The sequence below is a fragment of the Ictalurus furcatus genome, chromosome 8 (genome assembly GCF_023375685.1).
Source record: "Ictalurus furcatus strain D&B chromosome 8, Billie_1.0, whole genome shotgun sequence".
NCBI classification, from domain to species: domain Eukaryota; kingdom Metazoa; phylum Chordata; class Actinopteri; order Siluriformes; family Ictaluridae; genus Ictalurus; species Ictalurus furcatus.
This window is the reverse complement of record NC_071262.1, coordinates 11,574,296-11,599,097: the sequence shown is the minus strand read 5'-3', so window position 1 is coordinate 11,599,097 and position 24,802 is coordinate 11,574,296. Positions and strand designations below refer to the sequence as shown.

At 39.2% G+C, this 24,802-nt stretch overlaps 3 protein-coding genes across 3 annotated transcripts; all 3 read left to right on the top strand.

Annotated features, from left to right (window-relative positions):
• The first annotated feature begins 4,028 nt into the window (after positions 1 to 4,028).
• rap2c (RAP2C, member of RAS oncogene family) lies at positions 4,029 to 11,318 on the top strand. The gene is made up of 3 exons (XM_053630800.1): positions 4,029 to 6,088; positions 6,354 to 6,661; positions 10,319 to 11,318. Exons 1-2 carry the CDS (start codon positions 5,816 to 5,818, stop codon positions 6,630 to 6,632), a joined length of 552 nt encoding a protein of 183 aa, XP_053486775.1. The 5' UTR covers positions 4,029 to 5,815; the 3' UTR covers positions 6,633 to 6,661; positions 10,319 to 11,318.
• Positions 11,319 to 13,659: 2,341 nt separating this feature from the next.
• On the top strand, positions 13,660 to 19,581 carry zgc:92907 (uncharacterized protein LOC436733 homolog). The gene is made up of 4 exons (XM_053631515.1): positions 13,660 to 13,983; positions 14,190 to 14,352; positions 16,337 to 16,475; positions 19,177 to 19,581. Exons 1-4 carry the CDS (start codon positions 13,903 to 13,905, stop codon positions 19,286 to 19,288), a joined length of 495 nt encoding a protein of 164 aa, XP_053487490.1. The 5' UTR covers positions 13,660 to 13,902; the 3' UTR covers positions 19,289 to 19,581.
• A 95-nt stretch (positions 19,582 to 19,676) lies between these two features.
• Positions 19,677 to 24,721, top strand: il2rgb (interleukin 2 receptor, gamma b). The gene is made up of 8 exons (XM_053631514.1): positions 19,677 to 19,812; positions 20,806 to 20,929; positions 21,047 to 21,219; positions 21,731 to 21,873; positions 22,525 to 22,681; positions 22,788 to 22,893; positions 22,997 to 23,081; positions 23,177 to 24,721. The coding sequence occupies exons 1-8, from the start codon at positions 19,737 to 19,739 to the stop codon at positions 23,315 to 23,317; spliced, it is 1,005 nt and encodes a 334-aa protein (XP_053487489.1). The 5' UTR covers positions 19,677 to 19,736; the 3' UTR covers positions 23,318 to 24,721.
• Positions 24,722 to 24,802: the final 81 nt, after the last annotated feature.

The following is a 24,802-nucleotide window of genomic DNA, read 5'->3' as shown; positions in this document are numbered from 1 at the left end:
TTACAGTGATATAAAATAACAAAAATAAATCATGACATGCGCAAATTCAATAGAGTAAACGGAGGTCAAATGCAAAATCAACAAGACAATATACTGTGTTATTGGAGTTTCCGTGTTGTACACAATTTATAAAATGTTACGGTGTGGGTGTGTGTAAATGTTGGCCGTTAAATTGTTTAGGAGTGTACTACGCTGTTGATTTGTATAATGGATTATTTCTTGTAGTTGGGCGAGTCTCATTGCCTAGCCAAGGTATAGATCTCTCTATTTCTCTCTCTCCCTCTCTCTATCACTTTTTTCTCTCATATCAAGAGTTATGCCTTCTCCAACTGCTATCCAGCTGGAATTAACTAAATACTTGATTAAGGAAAAAAAAAACATGCCTCGTTTGAGGCTTTAGCATTTTCAGAACACTCACTTTTTAAGAAGTGTGTATTCACGTGTAATGTTGTTAGATAATCTTATATGTACATATTACTAGTGCATCCTTGATATAGTTTTGTCACCATTAAGGTCATGTGACCTTAATGTCATTTCTTTTTAAATGGTACTTATTTTAGCTGTATTTCCACATGTTAAGTAAAATTATTGTGAGTTTTACATTTCGGAAATGAACATGTTTTAGTTAACTTGATCGTTTAATGATTTCTTATCAGTTACTTCTTCTACAGCATAAACTCTCATTGCATGAAATGGAAATAATCTGAATAATCTGATACATAGTTTGTGTAGTTAGTAGTAAATTTAAAAAAGAAAAGAAATATCTCTCTATATAAATATTAATCTATATACACATTTGTATTACAATGATCAGTTCATTGTAACTTGATAGTAAGTTGTTGTTGCTATGGCAACAAAACTACAACATGGCTACCTTTGTGAATCTTAATTGTGAATTTTTTTCACACTTCAATTGAATTAATGTACAAGGTTAACTTATTCTGAAAGGGAATGTGTAGATATCTTACCTTGGATTAAAAATGATGCCTATTTTGTACAAAAAAAAAAAAAGATTCCTTAAGTCCAAAGTCCATTTGGAGATGTCATGTTATTGTTTTTTTATTTTATTTTATGATTTCTTATTTTTCTAAGGGGATCGTTGTCTGCTTGAGAAACGAGTCTGGTGAGTCAGTGTTTTGCGCTTTAGAACGAACCTGTTGGATCATTAAGTGAAAGATAAACTTGATAACCTCCGATGATTGAAAGAGATATTCTGGTGCAAAACAGTCTCTTCAGATGGGGAATGTCTTTATTTATTTTATTTTTTTAAAGGGCTGTCTGGACTGGTAGACACCAGAATGGATGTTGCGGATAGACTTTTTTTGATGATGAGTGCTTGAAATCATTAATTCGATGATGTCAGGAGCAGAACGAGATGTGTATGGTGTACTAAGCTAGAACTTGAACCTCCTGGTAATGTCTCATTTCTCTCCCTGTACTCTCTAGCCAGCCTTTAGCCCAGCTGTGCTGGGACCTGCTGTGCCCCCATCAGTGTACGAATGTGTGTCCTTCACCTCGTTTGCACTTATGTACATAAATGAGTGAAAATATTCAGAATTTATTTTGAATATGCATAGATAAATACAAATATATAGACATATATATTGAGAAAAAAAAGAAAAACCTGTTCAAATGAAATGACTGTATTGTTAGGAATACAGGTAAACATCTGTACTTCTACTAGGTTGTTCAAGAAATGCGAGGGATTCGTTGTATGTTCTTTTTGCTAATGCCCTTGGTCTCACCATGAGTATGTTGTTGCTTGCTGATCAAATAGATGAAAATGAAAAGATGCTTTATAGTTTGTCATGGTTTACAAAAATATGCATATTACCCCGAGCACTGAGGCTGTTTATATCTGATCATAAACTGTGTTGGTGGTGTTTGGAAAGAAGCATGGCCCCTAAATTGTATGCAGATGATGCGTTGCATCCAAGAAACCAAAGACTAAATAGCTTGCTCATCTTTGTTAGTTTTGTTATTCATCATGAATTGCCTATTTAGTGTCACAAGATATTCTGCTGTGCTTATTATTATTATTATTATTATTATTATTATTATTATTATTATTATTATTATTAAATGTGTTCATGGCTCTAAAAGCTGAAAAGAAATGGGATTCAAAATGGATCTGATTGGGATTTTAGCTCATGTGACATCTGTACTGGTGATGTTCTGCCCCCTGCAGATGGCAAACGGTATAACAGACAGCAAAACCCCATTTTATTTTTTTCCCCCTCCCCTGCATACAAGGCGGGCTGAGCATCATCCAAATACAGGACACACCACCAACATCAGGGTCAGATTACAGCAGGAAAGCATTGCAACTGGTTATATGGAGTTTAAGTTACATTTCTGTATTTGGTTTCCGCTCAGTGTTCAAACAATTAAACATTCCCAAAAAACTGATCAATAATCCTAAATATCTCGGTGCATTTCCTCAAGACAAACCCTATTAACGCAATGAAACCTGGAGATATCTTGTACATTCTGCGGTCCACAGTTGCTTTGGAAGCCAAGAATTTTGTTGCCATGGCACTTGTCCTAGTAGTGAGGGAGAGACTGAGTCTTTATAGGTTCCTGCATGTCGATGCACCTTTGGACCACGTTCACATGGTCCCAAACCTTCTGACTGTAAAGTGGACTCAGCACAGAGTTTGATATCTTAAGTCCTGATTTACAGAACATGCAGAAAACGAATGCAATCAAAAGGACACTTTTGACCACTGTGCTTATTAGAAGAAAAAAGCAACTACTACTAACACTCTTCTGCTGTCCACCTTACTGTGCCTGGACATTCTGTAAAGACAGTGTGTTTTGTTTTTTTTTTTCCTTTGTCAATTATTTCATTTTTAACCAAGAGAATCCATCACTTATATTTAATCACATCATATTTAAGTCTGTGTGGAAATTGATGTTGACGGTATTGACATATAAAATGTGTGTATAGGATTAAGTTTATATTTATGTTGTAAAATGCTATGGATGTAAATGTAAATGCAGTCTCTTGTTCGAGATTTGAGGTTTTGTCCCTTTAAGGGCGTCAGTCAGGTGTAGTTTTAAATGCAGAAAGCAGAAGTGCTTTCTAGCAGAAGCAGTTTAAAGAATGTCCACCTTGTTTCGAAGCCATACGTTGTTGATTCCTCTTTCCCCCACTGTAGGACAAGATCTAATTGAATGCCCTGACTCTTTATATGAAATGCTTCTCTTTGTATTTAGCGTGTTGTACTTGTATGTGCTAAAAATGTGTGCTTATTGCCAATCCCTTTTATGATTATAGTAATGTATAGAAAATATACATACTTATATGATCTTTTCGTTTGACATTTTAATAAAGCACTTAAATGGAATTCCCAGTGTGTATCCCAGTGTGTAAACTCTTTTTAAAAGTTTTTTTAAGTCATTTATTTTGAAGACAAATAGCTGAGTTCTCTAAACCATATTGACATCATATATCATGACATATGACACAAAAACCCTCATGTCTGTGTGGGTTTCCTCTGGGTTTTCTGGTTTCCGCCCTCCTCCCACCAACATGCTGGGTTGGCTGTGTTAAATTGCCCCTGGGTGTGAATGAGTGTATGAATGTGTGTGTAGGTGCCCTGAGATGGAACAGCATCCTATTCAGCATGTATTCCTGCCTCATGGCCAGCCTTCCAGGATAGGCTCTGGATCCACCGTGGCCCTGAACAGGATAAAGTGGTTATCCTGATGATAAAGAAATGAAGAATCATATAAAAAAAACAGGCCCCTCTGGTTATGCTTCATGGACCCTATTTTGAGCCCTAGGATACAGTTATTCAGCTCTGAGGGAAGTTTAGCAAGATCTCTAGAAATATGTTACACGTGGACACACCTTATTGCCTCAGTAGCTGGGTTATTAGCTCAACTTATCTACACATTGGCCAGTTTATGAGCTAAACCTAGCACATAGACCACTTGGTAGTGGTTAGTCACTTTAGCTCATCTGGTGCAGCAGTGTTGCTGGGATTTTAATCACTTTAATGTCACTCCCTGCTGAAAAATCCAGCAAAACACTGGTCAAACAGGCAAACCATATTTACTAGCTGCTAAGTTGATCAATAAATGTTTTAAGTGTCCTAACTGGCTTACTGTTGTGATCCATCTATCCATCCATTTTCTGTACTGCTTATCCTACACAGGGTTTAAGCTGGGAGCCTGGTATCCCATGGGACACCCTGGACAGGACACAATTGCACATACACTCATTCACACTCTACAGACAATTTGGAAATGCCAGTCAGCCTACGACGCACGTCTTCGGACTGATGGAGGGCACCGCAAGCACTCAGGACAGAGGTGGGAACCGAACCCTCAACCCCAGAGGTGCGAGGCAAACGTGTGTTGTGGCATTCTCTTAAATATGGACAGATAGAGGTTAGAAGCTGGTAAAGACGGTGTATATCAGCTTGAACAACTTGTTTTGATAGTTGGTCAAACTAGTGCGATTTTTTTATTTTTAGGTTAAAAATAATTCACTAACCCAAAATATCCAGCCAATAGCAGTCCCATAGTCTTAAGCAGACACTGAAAGAAGAGTGATATGTTACTAATATGTTATACGTGTCCCAACAAGGTGTAATAAAGTGTCCAATGTCACTATTGTGCTGAAAATTATCCACTGCCTTCATAATAGCTAGTCGTTTACTATAACAATCTCTTCACTGAATACATGCAATCTGACAAACTGCATAGCAACAGATTAACTACAGTCAGTCATTTACCTCATAAAACCGGTAAATGTAGCTGTAAATCAAAGTGTACCTAGTAAAATGGTCACTAGGTTTATATAATAAGCTGTTAATGCAAAAACAAATTACATTAAAAGCGAATTTCTGAAAGAAATCGATTAATTCGGGCTGTTTCTACCTCCCAAGCAGCATACTACCGTACTAAACAGTATGCGCGTGTGTGATAGGTGGCGTAGCTCTGCAGCCTGCTGTAGCTTGCTTACTATTTGTTACACTTACTATCTAGTGCAGTAGTATGCGGTTTTGGACAGAGCCTGGGCACATTTAAAGGAGCAGAAGAGAGTTCTGTGTGGTGGCCGATAAGGCTGAGGGAGGGAGAGGCCAGACCAGCCAGAGGAGAAAGGGAGCGGTGGATTTTTTTTTATTATTATTATTTTTTTTTAATGTAAATTACAAATAACTGTGTTTAGCACAAATCCCCACCTGTTGTTTTAAGAGAGATGCTGCACGGGAATCACAGGGGAAGATCCGCTATCCAGTAAATGTGCAGCGACCGATACATTTTTTTTTTTTTTTGCTAGCCTCCTAGCTAGGAATGAGTGTAGGACGCTAGCTGGCTTCTTAGCTAGTGCATTCACATGGACGCCAAAATGGAAGGAACTATGAACGCGCTTTATATCCCACGACTTTAGCTAACAAGCCTTTAACGAGGTGTTGGCGAACAATTTTTTTTATTCGTCTGTAGCCTTTATTTTTGTTGTTTTACACCATGTGTACTTAAGCGGCGGCACTGCGCAAACTCTAAATCCAACTCGAACCTAGATGGAGCAGGGGCGTTTTGGTTTTAGCTAGCTAGCGTAGCATAGCATAGCATAGCATTGCTAGCTGGCCTGGCAAGATACATTCAGAGCACAAAGAGCAAAAAAAAAGTAGTCGCACTACTTTTTAAACCGGTTTCACAGTATTTAAGGTGCTTATTGGGTGGAAACTTAGAGCGGGTTTGTTTAACAGCCAGCTGTTTGCTTGCTTTATGTTGGGAAGCAGATAAAGCTAGCTAGATAGCTAGCCGAGGTTGGCTCAGTGTTTTTAGCGCCCAGTCCCCAATGAAGGAGTACAAAGTGGTGGTGTTGGGCAGCGGCGGCGTGGGCAAGTCCGCCCTGACCGTGCAGTTTGTCACCGGCACTTTCATAGAGAAATATGACCCGACCATTGAGGATTTCTATCGGAAAGAGATCGAGGTAGACTCGTCCCCTTCGGTTCTGGAGATTCTGGACACCGCCGGAACCGAGCAGTTCGCGTCCATGAGAGATCTTTATATAAAGAACGGCCAAGGTTTCATCTTAGTCTACAGTCTTGTAAATCAGCAGTCATTTCAGGTAAGATCTGTTCCTTATCTGTCTCATGGCTCTTTTTGCTTGTTTGTTTGTTTATTTATCTATTTTGAACAATGAAAAAGTATTGCTTATCATTTTAAAACACTCAAGTTCTTATGAATATAGATGGAGAGGAAGTGAATATGATCAGATAATGAAGGCACGACACATCATTTCCGTGTATCTGGACTAAAAGTGCACCGTGTCTTAAAGGGTTGTAGCATTGACAGCTCTCTACCCCCCTCCGTGTGTTCCTGTTTCCCACTAGGACATCAGACCGATGCGTGACCAGATAGTCCGAGTGAAGCGCTTTGAGAAGGTTCCCCTCATCCTGGTGGGCAATAAGGTGGACCTGGAATCCGAGCGGGAAGTCGCCGGGTCCGACGGCCGAGCCCTGGCGCAAGAGTGGGGCTGCCCTTTCATCGAGACCTCGGCTAAGAGCAAGACCATGGTGGACGAGCTCTTTGCTGAGATCGTGAGGCAGATGAACTATGCCACTTTGCCTGAGAAACAGGAGCAGTGCTGCACGGCGTGTGTGATGCAGTGAGGTCCCTGGCCTTACCGCACACTCCACAGGTACTTGGGTCCTGATTTAAAAAAATAAATAAATAAATAATTTGTGTGTATATATAGTGCTTTTGGACGTGCGTCATCCCATTCCCAATCCCATCCCGTTACCTGTTTGTCCTCTGGATCCTTTTAAAATAAGCAGCAACTACGCACATGCTTTATTTTGACTATTTATTTTGTTTGGCACCAAAAATGATTCAACAGACTCCCTGAACGCAGTGTAGGAGGCTCAGTATCATCAAATCTATGTATATGTGAGGGAAGTGTGGCATTAAAAACTGGCCGTAAACAGACAGTTGTCTCAGGAATGCAAATTGAGATGGGACTGCTGCTTAAGACGAACAGTATTTGTGCGTAATATGTATTAAGGATGGTTATGGGATTAATAAGAAAGACTCTGTACATCTTGGGGATCGTACTCCTGCGATATGTAGACATCGTAGCTCCGTATTGTGCAGGGTCTACATCAGAGCGTTGACCTACTGAATGGGAATGGATGGTATTGTTTGCGATATACTGGTAGAAATTCTCCCCACAACAAGACAGTCTTCCTGCGATAATAACGATAAAGCCTAGTTGGTGACGTATTTCTGTGTGCGACCAATTCGTAGCTCAAGTGCAGAGCAAAAACAAGTACGGCGGAAGGCAGCTGTGAAACTGAGGAGGAGTTTATCAATAAACAAGGAGCTACCTCTACAATCTGGAACTGGTTTGACTACAGAAAATCAGCTTTACTTTTAGATCAGTGTTTGTGTTTCTGACGTTCTGGAGATCACAGCTATCACTTGTAGCCAAAAACGGTGGTGGACGGTACTATATTTATATCGTCACTGATATCGTTCTCTCAATAAAATACCAGAAAATATCATGATATAGTTTGAGGTCCATATCGCCCATCCGTACTACTGAAGCATGAAACTAGAATGAATTAGGCGGCACTTCTTCAGGAAACTGTAACCAGGCATTGGGGAATTAAGGGGAAATGAATCAATACACAAATCAATGCGTTTTGTGTATATTCCTTTTCATGATGTTCAAATTTAGTCGTTTGAGGTGGGTTTTATGCCAATCAAGTGCAAGTGTGTGGGAGGAGGGGGTGCTTACCTGTGAAAATCTGAGAAACTCGTATAAGAACAGCACAAATAATGTATGTAGAGCAGAATCAGGCTGATAGTAATTAATCATAATGGTCAAGGATGGGGTGGGGGGAAAAAAGTGTCCTTCAGGAAGCTCCTTCCTCATATTGTTTATAAAGCTGTGCAATAGCAAGAATTGAACAATGACCACAGTAACATCACTCGCGCTTTAGCTGCTACTCACACTCATGTGCGTACACATATAGGACCAGGATGAAATTAAACCTAGTTACAACACAGCTAAAAAAAAAAAAAATAATAATAATAAAACCTCATGATTGGGGGAAACAGACAAAGCAGTGCTGTTTGGCTCGACAAAGACGGTACATTGTGGCTGACTGGCTGAGCATGGTGACAAACACCACTGAGACGTACTCTATAGAGAACGGCAGACAATCCTGGCTGACTGAAAAGCAGAGGATATGCAACAATACTAATAAAACAGCTGAACCCAAGAACGAGGTGGACTTTATTTTAAAAAGAAATTGTGAAGTATTTGGCAACCTCACAAATGATGAAAAAGCATTTTATCTGTGAGAGGAACACAGGAAGTGCTATACTCTGTTAGAGGGAGAGCGAGCAGCTAACACACACACACACACACACACACACTCTCCTTACTAGACTTTGACAGTTTCCACAAACCTTACTAGTCTTTTTTTTTTTTTTTTTTTTTTAAATTAAGTTTCATGCTTTAAAATGTTCAGCTTTTGCATTACTATTGAATATTCACACATTTTGTATTTTAAGCTACAGCAAATAACTTTGTCCTGTAATCATAGCATGTTGAATTTCACAAATGCCCAATTCCACCCTGGAAATGTGGTCCAACACCTGAATATTTGTCATTCTGAGAATATATGTATATTACAGATTTGTTAATGAGGCGATTTTTATGTGTGATGTTCAGTTTTGATTTGATGAGGCCACATTTCCAAATCTGCAGTGTCATGTTTGTGAACTATAAACTTTTGAGAGGGTTATGTGTAGCTACAGTTTGGTGCATGAGAGGAACAAGTAGAGGGTCGACTGCTACTCCCAGGCAGGCTTGGTTCTGTTATCATTAGATCACGCAAAGAATGCGGCATGATAAACCGATGGACCAATGGACCGGTGAAGCGTGAAGAAGCAGCGCAGTCTAGACTAGTGTCAGGAACAAGAGAGCAGGGAGGGAGATTCCCAGCGAAGAAAGAGGAAAATCCGACGTCCCGAATGACTATTCATGTTCCAAAATAACAGGAAACAAGTTCTCCATGTCTGGCACCATTCTGTTTGGTACTAACTTCTCGTAACAAGTGCTGTTCAAAATGTTTAAAAACGAGACCATGACCTTTATCAAATCGTGTAATGGAGGAACATGATTTAGTGGTTACGTTGTCACAGTAGAATTTCAAGGAGAGACACTCAAGGATGTTGCCATCCTTACACAAGACACCTAGGAGGTTTTTTTTTTTTTTTTAAATTATTTATTTTTGAACAGGAATTCTCAACCTTTTTGCAGCCAGGGACATCCTCAACTCAACTGTAAAATATATTCCACTGACCCACCCCCCCCTACGAATGTAATCCAACTATTCACATGTTAGACTTGTCATTTAAATGTGTACAGTAATATTTCTCTATTTATTCAAGAATTTTTGGAAGCTTTTTATTCCTCTGAACACTATCAGCAGTCAGTGCAAATTAGCACTGAAGTGAAATGATTGGGGTTTGAATTCAACCCATTTCATTCCAGTGACCAGTCAAACGTCTAAGAGCTCAATCAGTTGACCCGCTTTACTACTTTCTGCGCAGTGAGTTTTGTTCGTGTGACACAATATTTGGTCTGTTTACATCGTTGTAGGCAAAAACGTTGACGCGATGAATAAATTTCGATGTTGATTCGAGGCGTTACCTAGAAACTGTTTTATTAAGTCTACGTCCATGTTAATCAGGATAGATCTGAAAACTGCATTTTCGTTTTTACAACGCTCTCCGTCTACAGACCCCCCCCCCCCCCCCCAAGACTATTTTCCCAAAACTGATCGTCCACACGAATGTAATAAACGCTTGCATAACACAAGACACTTTCGCCTGTGGTGTTTTTTTTTTTACTTGCCATCTCTTTGAATTGATACGGGAAAAACCGAATAGCAATTGCAAGTGAACATTCTGTCCATTTGGACCAAAACATCCATCTATAACAGCGCTATCAAACTGGATAGCAGCAGGCACAATTGCAGTACATCAACAACCATCTTCTTGTTTTTGAGTTGAATGGGTCACATGACTAAAAATATGTGATTGCTTGTTTGTTTTGAAATATCTCCGTTTTCATGGTTCACACTACAACTCAAAAACGGCATTTTCAAATTTGTCCACTTGGGAGAGTGTTTCCGTTTTCGTCGGATAAAAATTTTTTATGCTGCATTTTTGGTGTACTCTCACATATAACATTTAGTCATGCTGTTTATTGCAGAATAACTGATTTGTGTGTGTGTGTGTGTGTGTGTGTGTGTGTGTGTGTGGGTTGGTTTGTTTTCTGCAGCCACAGCACCTGGCAGGAGGCCCTTTTGAACCAGTGTCTGCTTCAGTGATGTTTTGACCCCATGAGCCACACCAGTGTCACTGAGCCGTCTGAACTCTGACTGATGAGGTCACCTGACAAGCCTGGGTTTTGCTGCAGCGTAAAGCAGGGACTTTGAAATCTCTGACTTTCATCTGTGTCTGTATTGTAGAGCACATATATAATACAGTGTATATATACAGTATACTGGGTGTTTTTTGGGAACTGCATGATAAGCATCAGTGGGAGGGCAGAGGACTTTGGAAACAGGGCCAAATGTGACAGGGCTATTAATATCTATTTTCTTAGAGGGGGAACTACATTATGTATGAGCAGGATTTCTGCGAACTGTAAAATGCTGACGGTGCTCAGTTGTACATCCCCAGGATTTCTTTTTAACATTTTATGTTTGATATCTACTTTTAAAGTGATAATAGCCATTACGGAGGTTGGAAGCCTGGACCATCTAACTTTTTGCTTTTCTTCTGTTTTTTTAAGACTACAGTATGTATGCTCCCCCCCCCCCCTTTACTCATAATAGTATATTTATTAAAATGTTTAATTACAAAGATGGATACATATTGAATTTTTATGTTCCATTGGCCTTTTTGCTTTTTGTGACAGTATGCATTGTTTCTGAAATGGAGCATTAATGACGCCTTAAATGATTACAGTTTCAAACTTGTGTGTGGAGTTCATGTTTCCTGTCTCCTCTATTTCACACACACACACACACACACACACATCATGTACACATCATCTACACACTACCATTGACCAGCTCCTTAATCTACTCTAATATGGCAGAAAAATCTAAAGCACTGCGCTACTTAACCAAAACTTTTCTAAACGTTGTCTATTAATGATGTCATTCTATCCGGCTATAGTAAGCAGATCTACACTGAGCAGTTTTAAATGATAAACATTGTACAGAATTCATTAAGATGGTCAGTGATGTTTCCAGAACTATTTAACATGTTTCACAATATGATAACCATACAAACTACCATCACAGGATCAGCGCGTAACTTCACATTTGAGCTTATTTCTTGTTAAAACAGTGTTTCAATAGAGTACAATACAAAAGAACACGAGTGCAAGCATTAACTCATTTGTTAACCTTATTGCTTGTAAGTTACAGTGGAAATAAGTCTACATAACCTGTTGATATGGCATGTTTTTGTGTTAAAAGAAAGAAACTGAGATAAATCATATCAGATCATCCATCCATCTTCAACCGCTTACTCCTTTTCAGGGTCACGGGGAACCTGGAGCCTATCCCAGGGAGCATCAGGCACGAGACAGGGTACACCCTGAACAGGGTGCCAGTCCATCGCAGGGCACACAATCACACACATTCATACACTACGGACACTTTAGACACGCCAATCAGCCTACCATGCATGTCTTTGGACTGGGGGAGGAAACCGGAGTACCCGGTGGAGTACCCCCGCAACACGGGGAGAACATGCAAACTCCGCACACACACAGCGGAATCAAACCCCGACCCTGGCAGTGTGAGGCGAACGTTTTAGGAGGAGAAAAAAAAAAACTGGCTGCACAATTGTACACAATCTCTTATAATGGGGCATGTGACTGTGCTCAGAATTAACCAATCACATTCAAACTCCTGTTCAAAAGTATTTATCATACACTCATCAATGAAGTGATTCTGATTAACCCCAAATAAAGATCTGTTTCATGTAAGATTTTCTTGAATATACATGGTTTCATCTGACTGCTGAAGCCATGGTCCACAGAGACCTTACAAAGCATGTACAGGCTCTCGCTGTTGAAAGGTATCAATCAAGAGAGGGGTACAAGCAATTTCCGACACATTAGATGTACCATGGAACACCGTGAAGGCCATTAACAAGTGGAGAAAATCGAGTGCTTCAGTGACATTACCAAGAACACGACGTCCCTCCAAAATTGTCGAAAGGAGAAGAAGAAAAATGATCAGGGAGGTTGCCCAAAGACCTACAGCAACATTAAAGGAGCTGCAAGAATATCTGGCAAGTACTGGTCATGCACTGCACTGCATCTCATTTTCATCATGTCTGGCCTACAGGGTAGAGTGAAAACCAACAATACATCCAAACGCATGAAATTTTTACCAAAACATACATACAATAACCCTAAACCATGTGATAAAATGTCTGATTAGACCAAGGTAGACCATTTTGTTTGCCACAAAAACAAGATAGCTTATCACCTAAAAAAACACCATACATGCATGGTAGTGGCAGCATCATGCTATAGGGCTGCTTCTGGGCAGCTGGGACTGGGGCTCTTGTCAAGATAGATGGAATCATGAAGATTTCCAAATACCAATCTATTTTTCCACAAAACCTGCAGATCTCTTTTAGACAGCTGAAGGTGAAGATAAATGTCACCTTCGAGCACGATAACGACCCAAAGCACAAATCCAATTCAATAAAGGAATGAATTAAGAAGATCAATGTTTTAGAATGGCCCAGTCAGAGCCCAGGTCTAAATCCTATTGAAAACCCATGGAGTGACATGTAGAGGACTGTACACAGGAGACCCCCTCACAATCTGACACATCTGGACCATTTTTGCAAGGAAGAGTGGAATAAAATCAAGATGTGCTAAGTTGGTAGACTCTTAGCCAAAAAGATTGACTGCTCTATTACAAGCAAAAGGTACTTTATACAAAGTCTCACCCCCCCCCCCCCCCCACCATCCCCCATCCTAAAACGTTTACATTTGTTTTTCACTTGAATTGTATTGGTTGCTATATCACAATAAAAGTGGAAAAAGTTCTGACATCATTTATTTATTTATTTATTTATTTATTTATGCATCTCAAAAACCTGCAATTTTAAAAGGGCTGTGTAGACTTTTTACATCCACTATATAAAACCCATACAGCGGATTTATTGATGATAAATGTATAATTTATGGTAGTGTATCATTTTGAAAACGTTAACGATATGTGTATTTTAGATTTCTTATCACGGAACAAGACTGAAATCATACATTGCTCATATAAACAATGCTTTTTTAAAAAAAATGTAATAGTCATTGCTTTATTTTATTCTCCACGCCTTCAGGTGGCAGTGTTGCACATTACATGACATGTGTGAGTCATTTTACTCAGCAAAAAATGAATGTTAGTTAATAACCGGTAAAATTCTTTCAATTTGCGCAAAAAAAAAATCTACTACTATTATTTATTTATTTATTTATTTAAGAAATTTGAACATGAATGTGAACACTTTCATTCGATTGCAACTATAAACGTTATACAGTGAAGTATGCATAAACAACTTATAAAACACTAAAGAAAAAGAAATACAATAAATAAAAAGGTGCCAGGGGAAAGTAATATTATAAAGAACAGAATAAGGATACAACTGGGTAAATCTCACAAACTTTGAAGGTCTTTATAGCTTTCTTATTCAAAAAGTCTGTAATGAAATAAAAGCTACTACTATTGTGAAGAGGACGTTCAGCAGGCGCCGCCATGTTGGATCAGTCTGATGGTTTCTCTGCTCACTGCGACTCTCGTTATGTAAACAATCACAGAAATCACTGGCACAATGAAAACCGTTTTTGTGACAGTTGGAACAACTTCTTTTGACGACCTGATAGTCAGCCTGACTTCAGAAGAAGTCGTAAAGGTAAGTCAATGTCGAATATATATTAGCATTGACCTAGGTAGTAAATGAAAAACAATGATATTATGACTAGCCCAATACACTGATGTTAGCCTTAACTACTTAGCATATGTGTCCAGTAAAAAAAATAATAAATCCAGTAAGTAAATCAACAGCTGGAAAATTTCACTTCACACAGTTTCGTTCCTTTTCCTCATTTCTAACCCCAGGCGTTAATACATCGAGGATACACGGACTTGGTGCTCCAGTTTGGCCGAGGCTCGTTTATTCCAGATGCACACAGCTGTCCTGGACTGAGGCTCGAAGCTTTTCGTTTTAAAGAGTCCATCGCCGAAAACATTCAGAGCGCAGATGTAGTGATTAGCCATGCTGGTAAGAAGCTAAATCAAAACACCATCAACGCAAAGATAAGCTAGTTTATCTCTATACAGTTGCAAGCAAAATGATGCAACCCCCTCCCCCCATTGTAAATCAGGTTTATTGTTAAAATGTACAGACTTTCAGCTGTTTGCAATGAACAAATCAAAAGGTGCTCTACTAAGTAATAAAGATGCTTGCCATGAAGGGGTGGAATAATTTTGAAACTGGAGAAATCATTACAAGTTGCATTTTCAGTTGAATTTGGGGAAACCACTTGAAGCATTTGTTGTGTTGAACTATTTCAATTGCTTTAGTTTGATTTGTTCATCGCAGACAGCTGAAAGTCTGTAAATTTTGACAATGAACCTGATTTGCGATGGGGGTTGAATAATTTTGATTGCAACTGTAGATGTTCATCCTTTGGCTGGGACTGCTTCATGCAGGGCTTTCAATTCCATGGACTCCATTCAAACATAAGCCAAGTATTCAAACATTAGGCTACTTATTTAAACGTGTACAATAATATTTTGCTGATATATTGGAGCCATGCAGTTGTTGGGGTTTTTTTTTTTATTCCAGAATTTCCTAAACAGTCTAAACAGTGCACTACTAAGCTGTTCCTTTCCTTGTCACTGCAGTAGTACCCTCAGACAGACACCTTTTGACCCTGTAATATTTATGCTATATGGTCAAAGGTTTGTGTACACTTGACCATTGCATTCATATGTGCTTTTTGATCATAATACCCATACTAACCTTCACGTCAGAGGAGGCTTTCTGCTAGATTATGGAGCATGGCATTAGGAATGTAGGCCTACCTATTCATCCACAAGCGCATTAGTGGTATCCAGTGACTGATGTCGGGTGTGATGGACGCACGTCCAGACACTTTTGCCCATATTGTATATCTTCTCATCTGGAAACATGAATATAGTGTAACTTTAAATTGATCTAAGATACATAAATAGACTGTAATTACCTGATGTGGTCTTCTGCTGTTGTAGCTCATCCACCTCAAGGTTCGATGTGTTGTGTGTTCTGAGATGCTTTTCTGCTCACCGCTTTGTAAAGAGTGCTTATTTGAGTTACTATATCCTTCCTGCCAGCTCAGACCAGTCTGGTCATTCTGCTCTGATCTCTCCCATCGACAAGGTGTTTCCACCTGCAGACCCTCAGCTCACAGGATGTTTTTTTTATTTTTTTGCACCATTCTGTGTAAACTCTAGAGACTGTTGTTTGTGAAAAATCCCGGAAGATCAGCAGTTTCTGAAATACTCAAACATGCCACGGTTAGAGTCACAAAGATGAGACTTTTTTTTCTGATGTTTGATGTGAACATTAAATGAAGCTCTCGACCTGTCTCAGTATTATTTTATGCATTGTGCTGCTGCTACATGATTGGCTGATTGGATAACTGCATAAATGAGCAGGTGTACAGGTGTTCCTGTTAAAGTGGATGGTGAGTGTACCCTTGAGGGTACCACCACCACAACAAGGACTCTTACAGTTTATTAGCCTTTTTTTTCTCTGAGAGGGTATAAATATAAAGCATGTATTTTCATGTTAAGATTTTCCGCATTCTTTTATTACATTGTAAACTATTATAATAAATAACTAAACATGGCTTAAAGTGTTAAAACAGTAACGTGCAATAGCATATACATTTATAAGGTGCCTTCTTTTGAGGTAATGTGCAAAAAGCTTGTATTGTGCATTCAGTGCAGGACATCAGTATTGGGCAAGTTATTGTAGTCCAGATATAATGCGTCTAATATATTTAATGTTAATAATTTCTCGGCGGGGATTGGGGGTTTGAGTTCTTATATTTGATTTCTTGTATTGTTCTCCGCTTGATTTGTCTCTTTGCTGTATTTCATCATTTGTAAGTCACTTTGGATAAAAGCATCTGCTAAATGAATAAATGTCGAATGCCCCCTTAATTTTCCATTTGCTCTGTCTTGTGGTGGTTTTAACTGGGTTTATTTTGTCTTTCTAGGTGCTGGGAGTTGTCTGGAGGTTTTAGGAGCTGGAAAGCCTCTTCTTGTTGTGGTTAATGATAAACTAATGGACAACCATCAGCTGGAGCTGGCCAAGCAACTGCAGGCTGATGGCCATCTCCTCTACTGCACCTGCAGGTTTGGGTCATTTGGTTTCATTTCATCTATACACACACTTGCTCCTTTACCCATTTATTGCATGTGCTTTCCTTGTAACTACATACATTGGCCATTTTATTAGGTATACATTACTGACACTAGCCAATAACTGTCCTTTGGTCAGAAACTGGCACTAATGAAAGGAGAGAGATTGTTTAAGGGCAGCTGTGGCTCAGGTGGTAGGGCGGGTTATCCACTAAGCGTAGTGTTGGCAGGCCGCATGACTTCACATACCGAAATGTCGTTGGGCAAGACACTGAACCTCAAGTTGCTCCCGATGGCAAGTTGGCGGCTTGCATGGCAGCTCTGCTACCGTTGGGGTGTGTGTATGGGTGAATGAGAACGAGTGTAAAGCGCTATATAAGTGTAGACCATTTACCATTAACACATTGTAGCATGAAATAGGAATTATACATGTACAAGATCAACCAAAGATGGTAGGTATGTCTAATAAAGTGGCTAATAAGATGAGTAAAGAAAATAAGAGTTTTTAAAACAGATATACACTCACTGTGCACTTTATTACGAATACTGTAGTGACACTGAATAGGGCCTCCCTAGGCTCTCAAAATGGCCTCAATTCTTCGTGGCATGCTGACATGGTCCGTGCTGACATGATCGCGTCATGCAGTTCCTGCAGATTTTTCAGGTGCTGTTTCATGCTGCAAATCTCCAGTTCTACCACATCCTAAAGGTGTTGTATTGGATTCAGATCCGGTGACTGGGAAGGCCACTGATGAACACTGAACTCCTTGTCAAGTTCATGAAACCAATTTCAAACATGCCATGGTCAAAATGACTGAGAAAACTTTTTTCCCCCATTCTGATGGTTTATGTGAACATTTCCCATATCTGCATGATTGTATACGGTGCATATTTAGATAATTGCATGAATGAGTAGGTGTTCCTAATAAAGTGTTCTGTGTTGCTTCTGCATTAAGAATGGTCCACTGCCCAAATAATATCTAATTCTATTGATGAGTAAACTAGAGGTTGGCTGAAAATTGTGCATAGTGACATAGTGACGATGATTGATTGATAGTAACGGGCCCAAAGCGTGCCAAGAAATCATTCCCCACACCATTACGCCACCTCCATCAGCCTGGATTGCTGACACAAGGCCGGTTGTGTCCATGGATTCATCCTGTTGGCACCAACTGTATAAATACTATAAATGGCATATACACTCACTACACACTTTATTAGGAACACCTGTACACCTATTCATTCATGCAGTGGTGTGTTGAATGTTTTCTTGACATGCTTTGGGCCCGTTAATACAACTCAATCATCGCTTGAATGCCACAGCCTATTTGTAGTATTTTTGCTGACCTTGTGCATCCCTTCATGGTCAGCCAAGAACAGAACGCTGATACTGCAGTGGGCACAAGCTCACCAAAACTGAACAGTTGAGGACTGGAAAAAAACATAGCCTGGTCTGATGAATCTCGATTTACCAGGCGGCACACTGATGCTTTGGTGCCAACAGGATGAATCCATGGACACAACCGGCCTTGTGTCAGCAATCCAGGCTGATGGAGGTGGCGTAATGGTGTGGGGAATGATTTCTTGGCACGCTTTGGGCCCGTTACTATCAATCAATCATCGCTTGAATGCCACAGCCTATTTGAGTATTGTTGCTGACCATGTGCATCCCTTCATGGCCACAATTTACCCATCTTCTAATGGCTACATCCAGCATAATAATGCACCATGTCACAAAGCAAAAGTCTTCTCAAACTGACTTCATAAACATGACAATGAGTTCAGTGTTCTTCAGTGGCCTTCCCAGTCACAGGATCTGAATCCAGTACAGCTTTGGGATGTGGTAGAACAGGAGATTCGCAACATTAAAGTCCACCTGAAAAATCTGCAGGAATTGCATGATAAGATCATGTCAACATGGACCAGAATCTCAAAGGAATGTTTCCAATATCTTGTGGAATCCATGTCATGAAGAATTGAGGCTGTTTTGTGAGCAAAGCGAGGTCCTACCCAGTATCACTACAGTGTTCCTAATATAGTGCTCGGTGAGTGTATATCTGTTTTAAAAGCATCTTATCATGTCACACATTCTGGATCACTCACACAAGACAGAACTATGCATTGAAAAGAGGTAAATATACATTACCGCACTCCTACAGTGTGACATCTGTGGATTTTGGACTGCTTTTATATTTGGTACATCACCCCTGCAAACTGGAGCTTAAAGTGGCTTTAAAATGTCTCTTTAATGACGTCCAGAATCATTTCCTTTACTACGAATAACCCATCTTGATCAGCATGAAAAGCTGAGTATACAATACCATACCATAGCACATTTCCATCATTTTCTTATTCGCTCATTTTTATAGTGCACACAGTAGAGTCACTATATATATATATATATATATATATATATATATATATATATATATATATATATATATATATATATATATATATATTTATTTAAACTGCTTTTGACCAGCAATGAGATCTGTTTACTTCCCATCATCAGCATGATGTATTTATCTGATTCCCAGTGCCAAAAGCTTGCTTGGATGTGTGCGAGTAATATTTCCAGAATTCACATGCTCACACCAAGAGTTTTTAATAAACTATTATAATATAGTATTTTTGCATAGTACGCAGTCATCAGTTTTCAGACCCTCACTCTTCTTTCTTTCCCCCATTCTAGCACTCTTGCAGAGACTCTGCGTGACATGGACCTATCCACCCTGCTGCCATTCCAGCCTGGTCAGCCTGAAAACTTTGCCCAGTTTTTGGACAAAGCAGTGGGATTTGTTTGATCGTTGCTGAATGTTTTGAGTCGAACATCAGTATGGAGAGAAATCGCACAACAAACCAGATTTTTTTTTTGGAGAATAGCAGAGTGTCCAGCGGCACGGAGTTTCTCAGGTCCAGTACCGTAGCAAACTAATCAAAGACGAATATACATATACGATACATAGAACATAGACGGTATGGATCCTATTGTAATTTTATAATACCGAAATTGATTTCAATTGTAATGTCATACAATAGCAACTATACAATGTTATGTATGTATATTTCTTTTCTAAATGATGAATAAAGTATTTTTCTATTAAGACCGTTCCACCCACGTCTTTTTCTCTGACTGAATGTCATGAGTATGACGTAGACAGTGAGCTCGTGGGCGGAAGTTTAAAATGCAGAAGCATGCCCTAAACTACATCCTGTGTTTTATAAGCAGCGTCTGTCACACAGTTCTCTACTATGACTTATTTGCTAACAGCGGCCGTCATTTTATTCTTTTTTCAGGGATGCTGGTCTAGAGCTCAGTTCTCACCTAGTAAGTCAAAAATACTCTACCATTAATTATGTTTTTAATAATGAATACATTTTGAAGAAAGTTTTTTTCTGGGGGGCCGGGTGGAAGCATGGCTCTTAATTGTTTCAAATACTGGAAATAATCAGAAACGTTATTTGTGAATGTAGTACAATCTAAAATATATCAGTTTTTTTTTTTCATCAACTATAGATGCAGTGTTTAAATTCAGTGGAAAATTAATCTGGAAAGTTTGTGGGGATTCCCCATGCGTCAATTGTGGCATTAAGATTGGCGCCGATTCATTTTCTTTCTTCTTCTTTTCTTTAATCAGATTGAATTATGTTATTTTCTTATGTTGTGTATATATTTGTATTCAAATGTAATGTGTTCTGTAAGTTTTCCGACACGGGAAAATCCTTCGAACAGAGGGCTTTATGGTAACATGAAAGGCTGAATTTTTGTTTTATTAACTTAAAGCAACTGGTGAGCAAATTACTTTACAGCTGCTACAGCCTAGGTGATGGATTCATGTAATTATTACATGTTCTTTAATAAAAACTCGTAATCACTGGTGATGTTTCTGTGGTATAAAAGGAATAAAACACTTCAGGACATGCTGTTATTTGGTGGGGGGCGTATTGTTCCTAACAATAACTCTGCTTTGTATGAGGCAGCACCACATCACCCCATGGTTGATTACTCTCCTATATCAGCATGCCGCATTATGTTTTATTTCTAACGGATTGTATTTTCACATGAGAGTGTGACGTGACTGTGGAGAGACTAGTGGAGTATTGGCACTTACTCCAACATTTGTGTTTAGTTGTTACGCTTTGATACAAATACCTTACCCTTGTTTCTGGTTGGTTGATGGAAATTTAGCCTAATGGCTCTTCGCTGCCGAGTCCTTTAACAGCCTTGGGTAAAAGACTCAACCAAATGAATAAATGAGAACATTTTCCCATGCGTGTGCTACTGTGTTCTGAAGATCACGTCTTGTGTTCCTGGGTGCAGGTGTGGGTTGTACCAGTACGGATTACGAGGTCAACGTCAGCTGTTTGATTATCAATCTGGATTATGTCGAATGCAACTGGACCAAACCACAGATGCAGCACATAAACTACACCTTCAGCAGTGCGTAAGTCTCTGCAGCATAGTTTCCACTTCAGCATCTCTACCCCTTTTGTTCATCTATTTCTATTGTTTACAGTTGACATGGACAAAGGTGTATTGAGTGCGTTTTCTTGCTCATCAGATTTTTGTGGAATTCATTTTCTGAGTGTCCGGAGTACCTCCAGGAGCAGGGTCAGAATGTGGGCTGCAAGATCCCTCTTAACGCGACACAGCGATTTGAGCCTTTCCGAACAAAGCTCTATGTTGGAGGATATCAAACAATATGTAAAAACTACACAGATCTAAAACAAAGAGGTATTGAGATACATATATATATATCATAGAGGGTCTAATGATCCCCAAGAGTCTATGAAGCATAGCCCTAACAATTTCAGGGTTATTATATTTATTACTGAGCCCTTATAGTTATTGGCTACTTATTTGATCATTTGACTTGAATGGGTTTTATTCAAACAAATGTCACAAATGTCTCGGTAACAAATGTCAAATTGAATATAAGGACAATTTTAATCAAAATATGTTCTATGAGTGAAAGGTTTGGGAATAAAAGGCTATATGGCCTCAATTAATAGCCAAAATACTATTGTTCCTTTTTAAAATAATAAGCCCACTGTATAAACAGTTGGATTATGTTTATAGATTCATTTTTGAACATAATCCCACTTTTCAAATCTGTATTAAGGGGGCCTGTGGATTGTAAATAAAAGTTTAAGTAGGACATTAAAGCTGTTTCAAACAATAAACATTAATACCAATTTACCACTGCAAAGGATGCTCATGCATTATGTGCTGTTTGTCTGTCCAGTGAAGCTCAACCCTCCATCTATCCTCTCTGTGAACTCGAGTGCTAGAGAAGGAGAGGTCTGTGTGCGCTGGATAGAGAGTAAAATCAAGAAGAATTGTGTGAACTATACAGTAGCCTATCGGAAAGCCTCTGGCCCGTGGAAGGTAAGCAACCTGGCTTAATGCAGAAATGTCAGATCTGTGGCTGTAACGTTATTGTAACTGAGAACAGGCTCCGTCATTCTCGGGGGAATTTAAACGATTTATAAAATCATTCCTGGTCTCGTGGACACAGTTTTGGTTCATGAACTTGAATATCCACACATCAAAGGGTTATGTGGAGTTGAGTATGAATACGAACAACTAAGGGCTATAATGTATAATGAAAAATGGATCAATATCATTATTGTAATGGGAACCACTGCAGTTAATCCATGACCCGACTGCAGTTGTGTTGCATTTAGAGTGTGTGTTTTGTTAAGCTGGTTAGAAATTGTCTGTGCACAATGTAGCACGGTGGTACAGTGTGATCCATGATCCATGGTTCAATCCTGAACTGCATGGAGTTTCATATGTTCTAATGTGTGTAAGTCTGTGTGTATGTGTCATTGTATGTACAGTATGTGAGAGGTTGTGTGTGTCTGTGTAAGACTTTGTCAACGTTCTTCTTTTTAGTGTGCATCAATTTACCATTTTTTATGCCGCTTGTACATTGTACACATTTCATCATTGTGTTAATTGGAATGTATTTAGCATTAGACAGGTCATCTTGTTATCAGATGAATAATATGACGTCTATCTTTATGTCCTGTACAGATCTCCATTCCAGTGATGTCCTCTTCATACTGCGTGTCTCCTGTGGCTAGTGGAGTCCTGTATACATTCCAAGTAAGAAGCAGCATGTCCGATATGTGTGGCGCTTCTGATTTTTGGAGTGATTGGAGTGATCCAGTAGAGTGGAGTAACAACAAAGGTACCGGAGTGTGGAGATGTTCACTACATCGACGCTACACAAGAGTCATTTACACCTACTAATATCCTGCTCACAAACGTTCTTCCTTGCTTGAATTTCTTTCCAGGTGTAATGACTGCAGAACAGCCTCAGGTGTACTGGCATGTGTTGGGATCTGTTCTAGGAGTCATTGTCCTCATCTGCCTTTCTTTATTGTTGTACTATAGTGAACGGTAAGGCAGATACACCGATTTACATATTTTTACTAGCGTTTTGGCTGTTTTTTTTTTGTCTGTGTTTTTTTTTTTTTTAAAGTCTTGCCCTTGTTACTTGAAGGATTAGAGTTGTTTTCGTTCCTGTGGTACCTGACCCAAGCAAGAGCCTGCAGGATTTATTCAAGAAATATAATGGCAATGTTGAGGTATTTCACATATTGATTCTTTATTGTTTTTCGATTTAAAAAAAATTCATTTAACTAAATTATCCCTCACACCATTTCCAAATCTTCCTCTTCAGAGCTGGGTTTATATCAACAGAGAGCTGAAGGATGCTTTTGAGACCGATTTCACAGAGTCTCCTCCGTGTGTCGTATGTGAAGCAGGTCCCACTTTTGAGACTAAAACTGAGGATGGTCCTGTGGAACAGCCTGTCTCTTAATCCTACTGTATTCTTTTATTGCTGTTAATGGGTCCAAGCCAACTGGAAGATTTCCATTTCCTTTTACTTCATTTGACTGATGTTTTTATTCAAAGAGACTTACAACCGAAACAGAAAGATCACATTTCATATTTTTAACACTGAACATTAGTCCTTATAAATAAACCTGATTGTGCTACTTTAAGATCATCCAAGTATATTTTGATAGTTTTAGTGCTCATGTTTTTCATTCTGCCTTACCATGAGTTCCTTTTCTGTTCAGCATGTTTCTGATAGTGAAATACAACCTCAGCCAAAGCTGATGGAGGCCTGCTGTAGGAAAGACCTTCATGCCTGTTAGTAGCAGGGATCACTTGAAAGTCATTAAAAGGCTTGATTTTTTTTTTTTTTTATAAATAGATGTTGTCATGGTTTAAATGTACTTAATTCTGAATAAATAACTGAAGAGTACTTGATTTTTTTTCCATTTGGATGTCCAAGTGGTCCTGTGTCAACAGTGCAGGTTTTACTGATAATTGGAGTACTTTTTCAGGTCAAGTCTGACCTTTTAGAGAAGGTCAATAACCATCCTGGGGAAACGGTAGCTTGGTGGTAAGGACGTTTGCCTCACACCTCCAGGATTGGGGGTTCGATTCCCACTGCTACCCTATGTGTGCGAAGTTTGAATGTTCTCCCCATGCTTCGGGGGTTTCCTCTGGGTACTCTGGTTTCCTCCTCCAGTTCAAAGACATGCGTTGTAGGTGAATTGGAATTTCCAAGTTGTCCATAATGTGTGAATGTGTGTTGTGCCCTGCGATTGGGTTGGCAACCCATCCAGGGTGGCTCGTGGCTCGAGTCCCCTGGGATGGGCTCCAGGATCCCCATGACCCAGTGTAGAAAATGAATGGATAATCATCCCACTCGGGCAGGTGCTGCTCTCATTTCTTGTAACATAGTTTATAGTTTTAGAACAGGCCTAGTTAATCGCTGACAATCTACACCCAGGCCTAATCTAAACTGCTGGCTGCCTTGAAGTATCACTCAGGTTTCTCCATATAGAGATAATTTATCTGTTTCCTGAGCTAAACATAATAAAAAAAAAATCAGAATTCTCAGAAAGTTGGTTCTAGTAATCAGAATAAAAGCCAAATCTGAAGCTAGTGGCTAAATATTATCTCTCATCTAAAGTACTTATTGTAAATAAATCTATAACTGATCAGGGATTTAATATAGTTTTTAACAGACATTTGGATTTGACCAAATAAGTATGTAGCGTTAAACTAAGATAGCCCTCCTGGAAACATCTATATATACCACTCTCCTCTAAACTTTCCAAGGAGATGATCTATAATGATGCTCTCAGCATCCACAGAAATCTGCATAAGATTTTTAACTTCATTTGTAGTACTCTTTATTACGCTTCATGAACATAGCTACAAAACAGAAGACTACTCAATTATTTCCACTAATTAGTATTTGCAAGTCACCAGAAACCTATTCTGAATT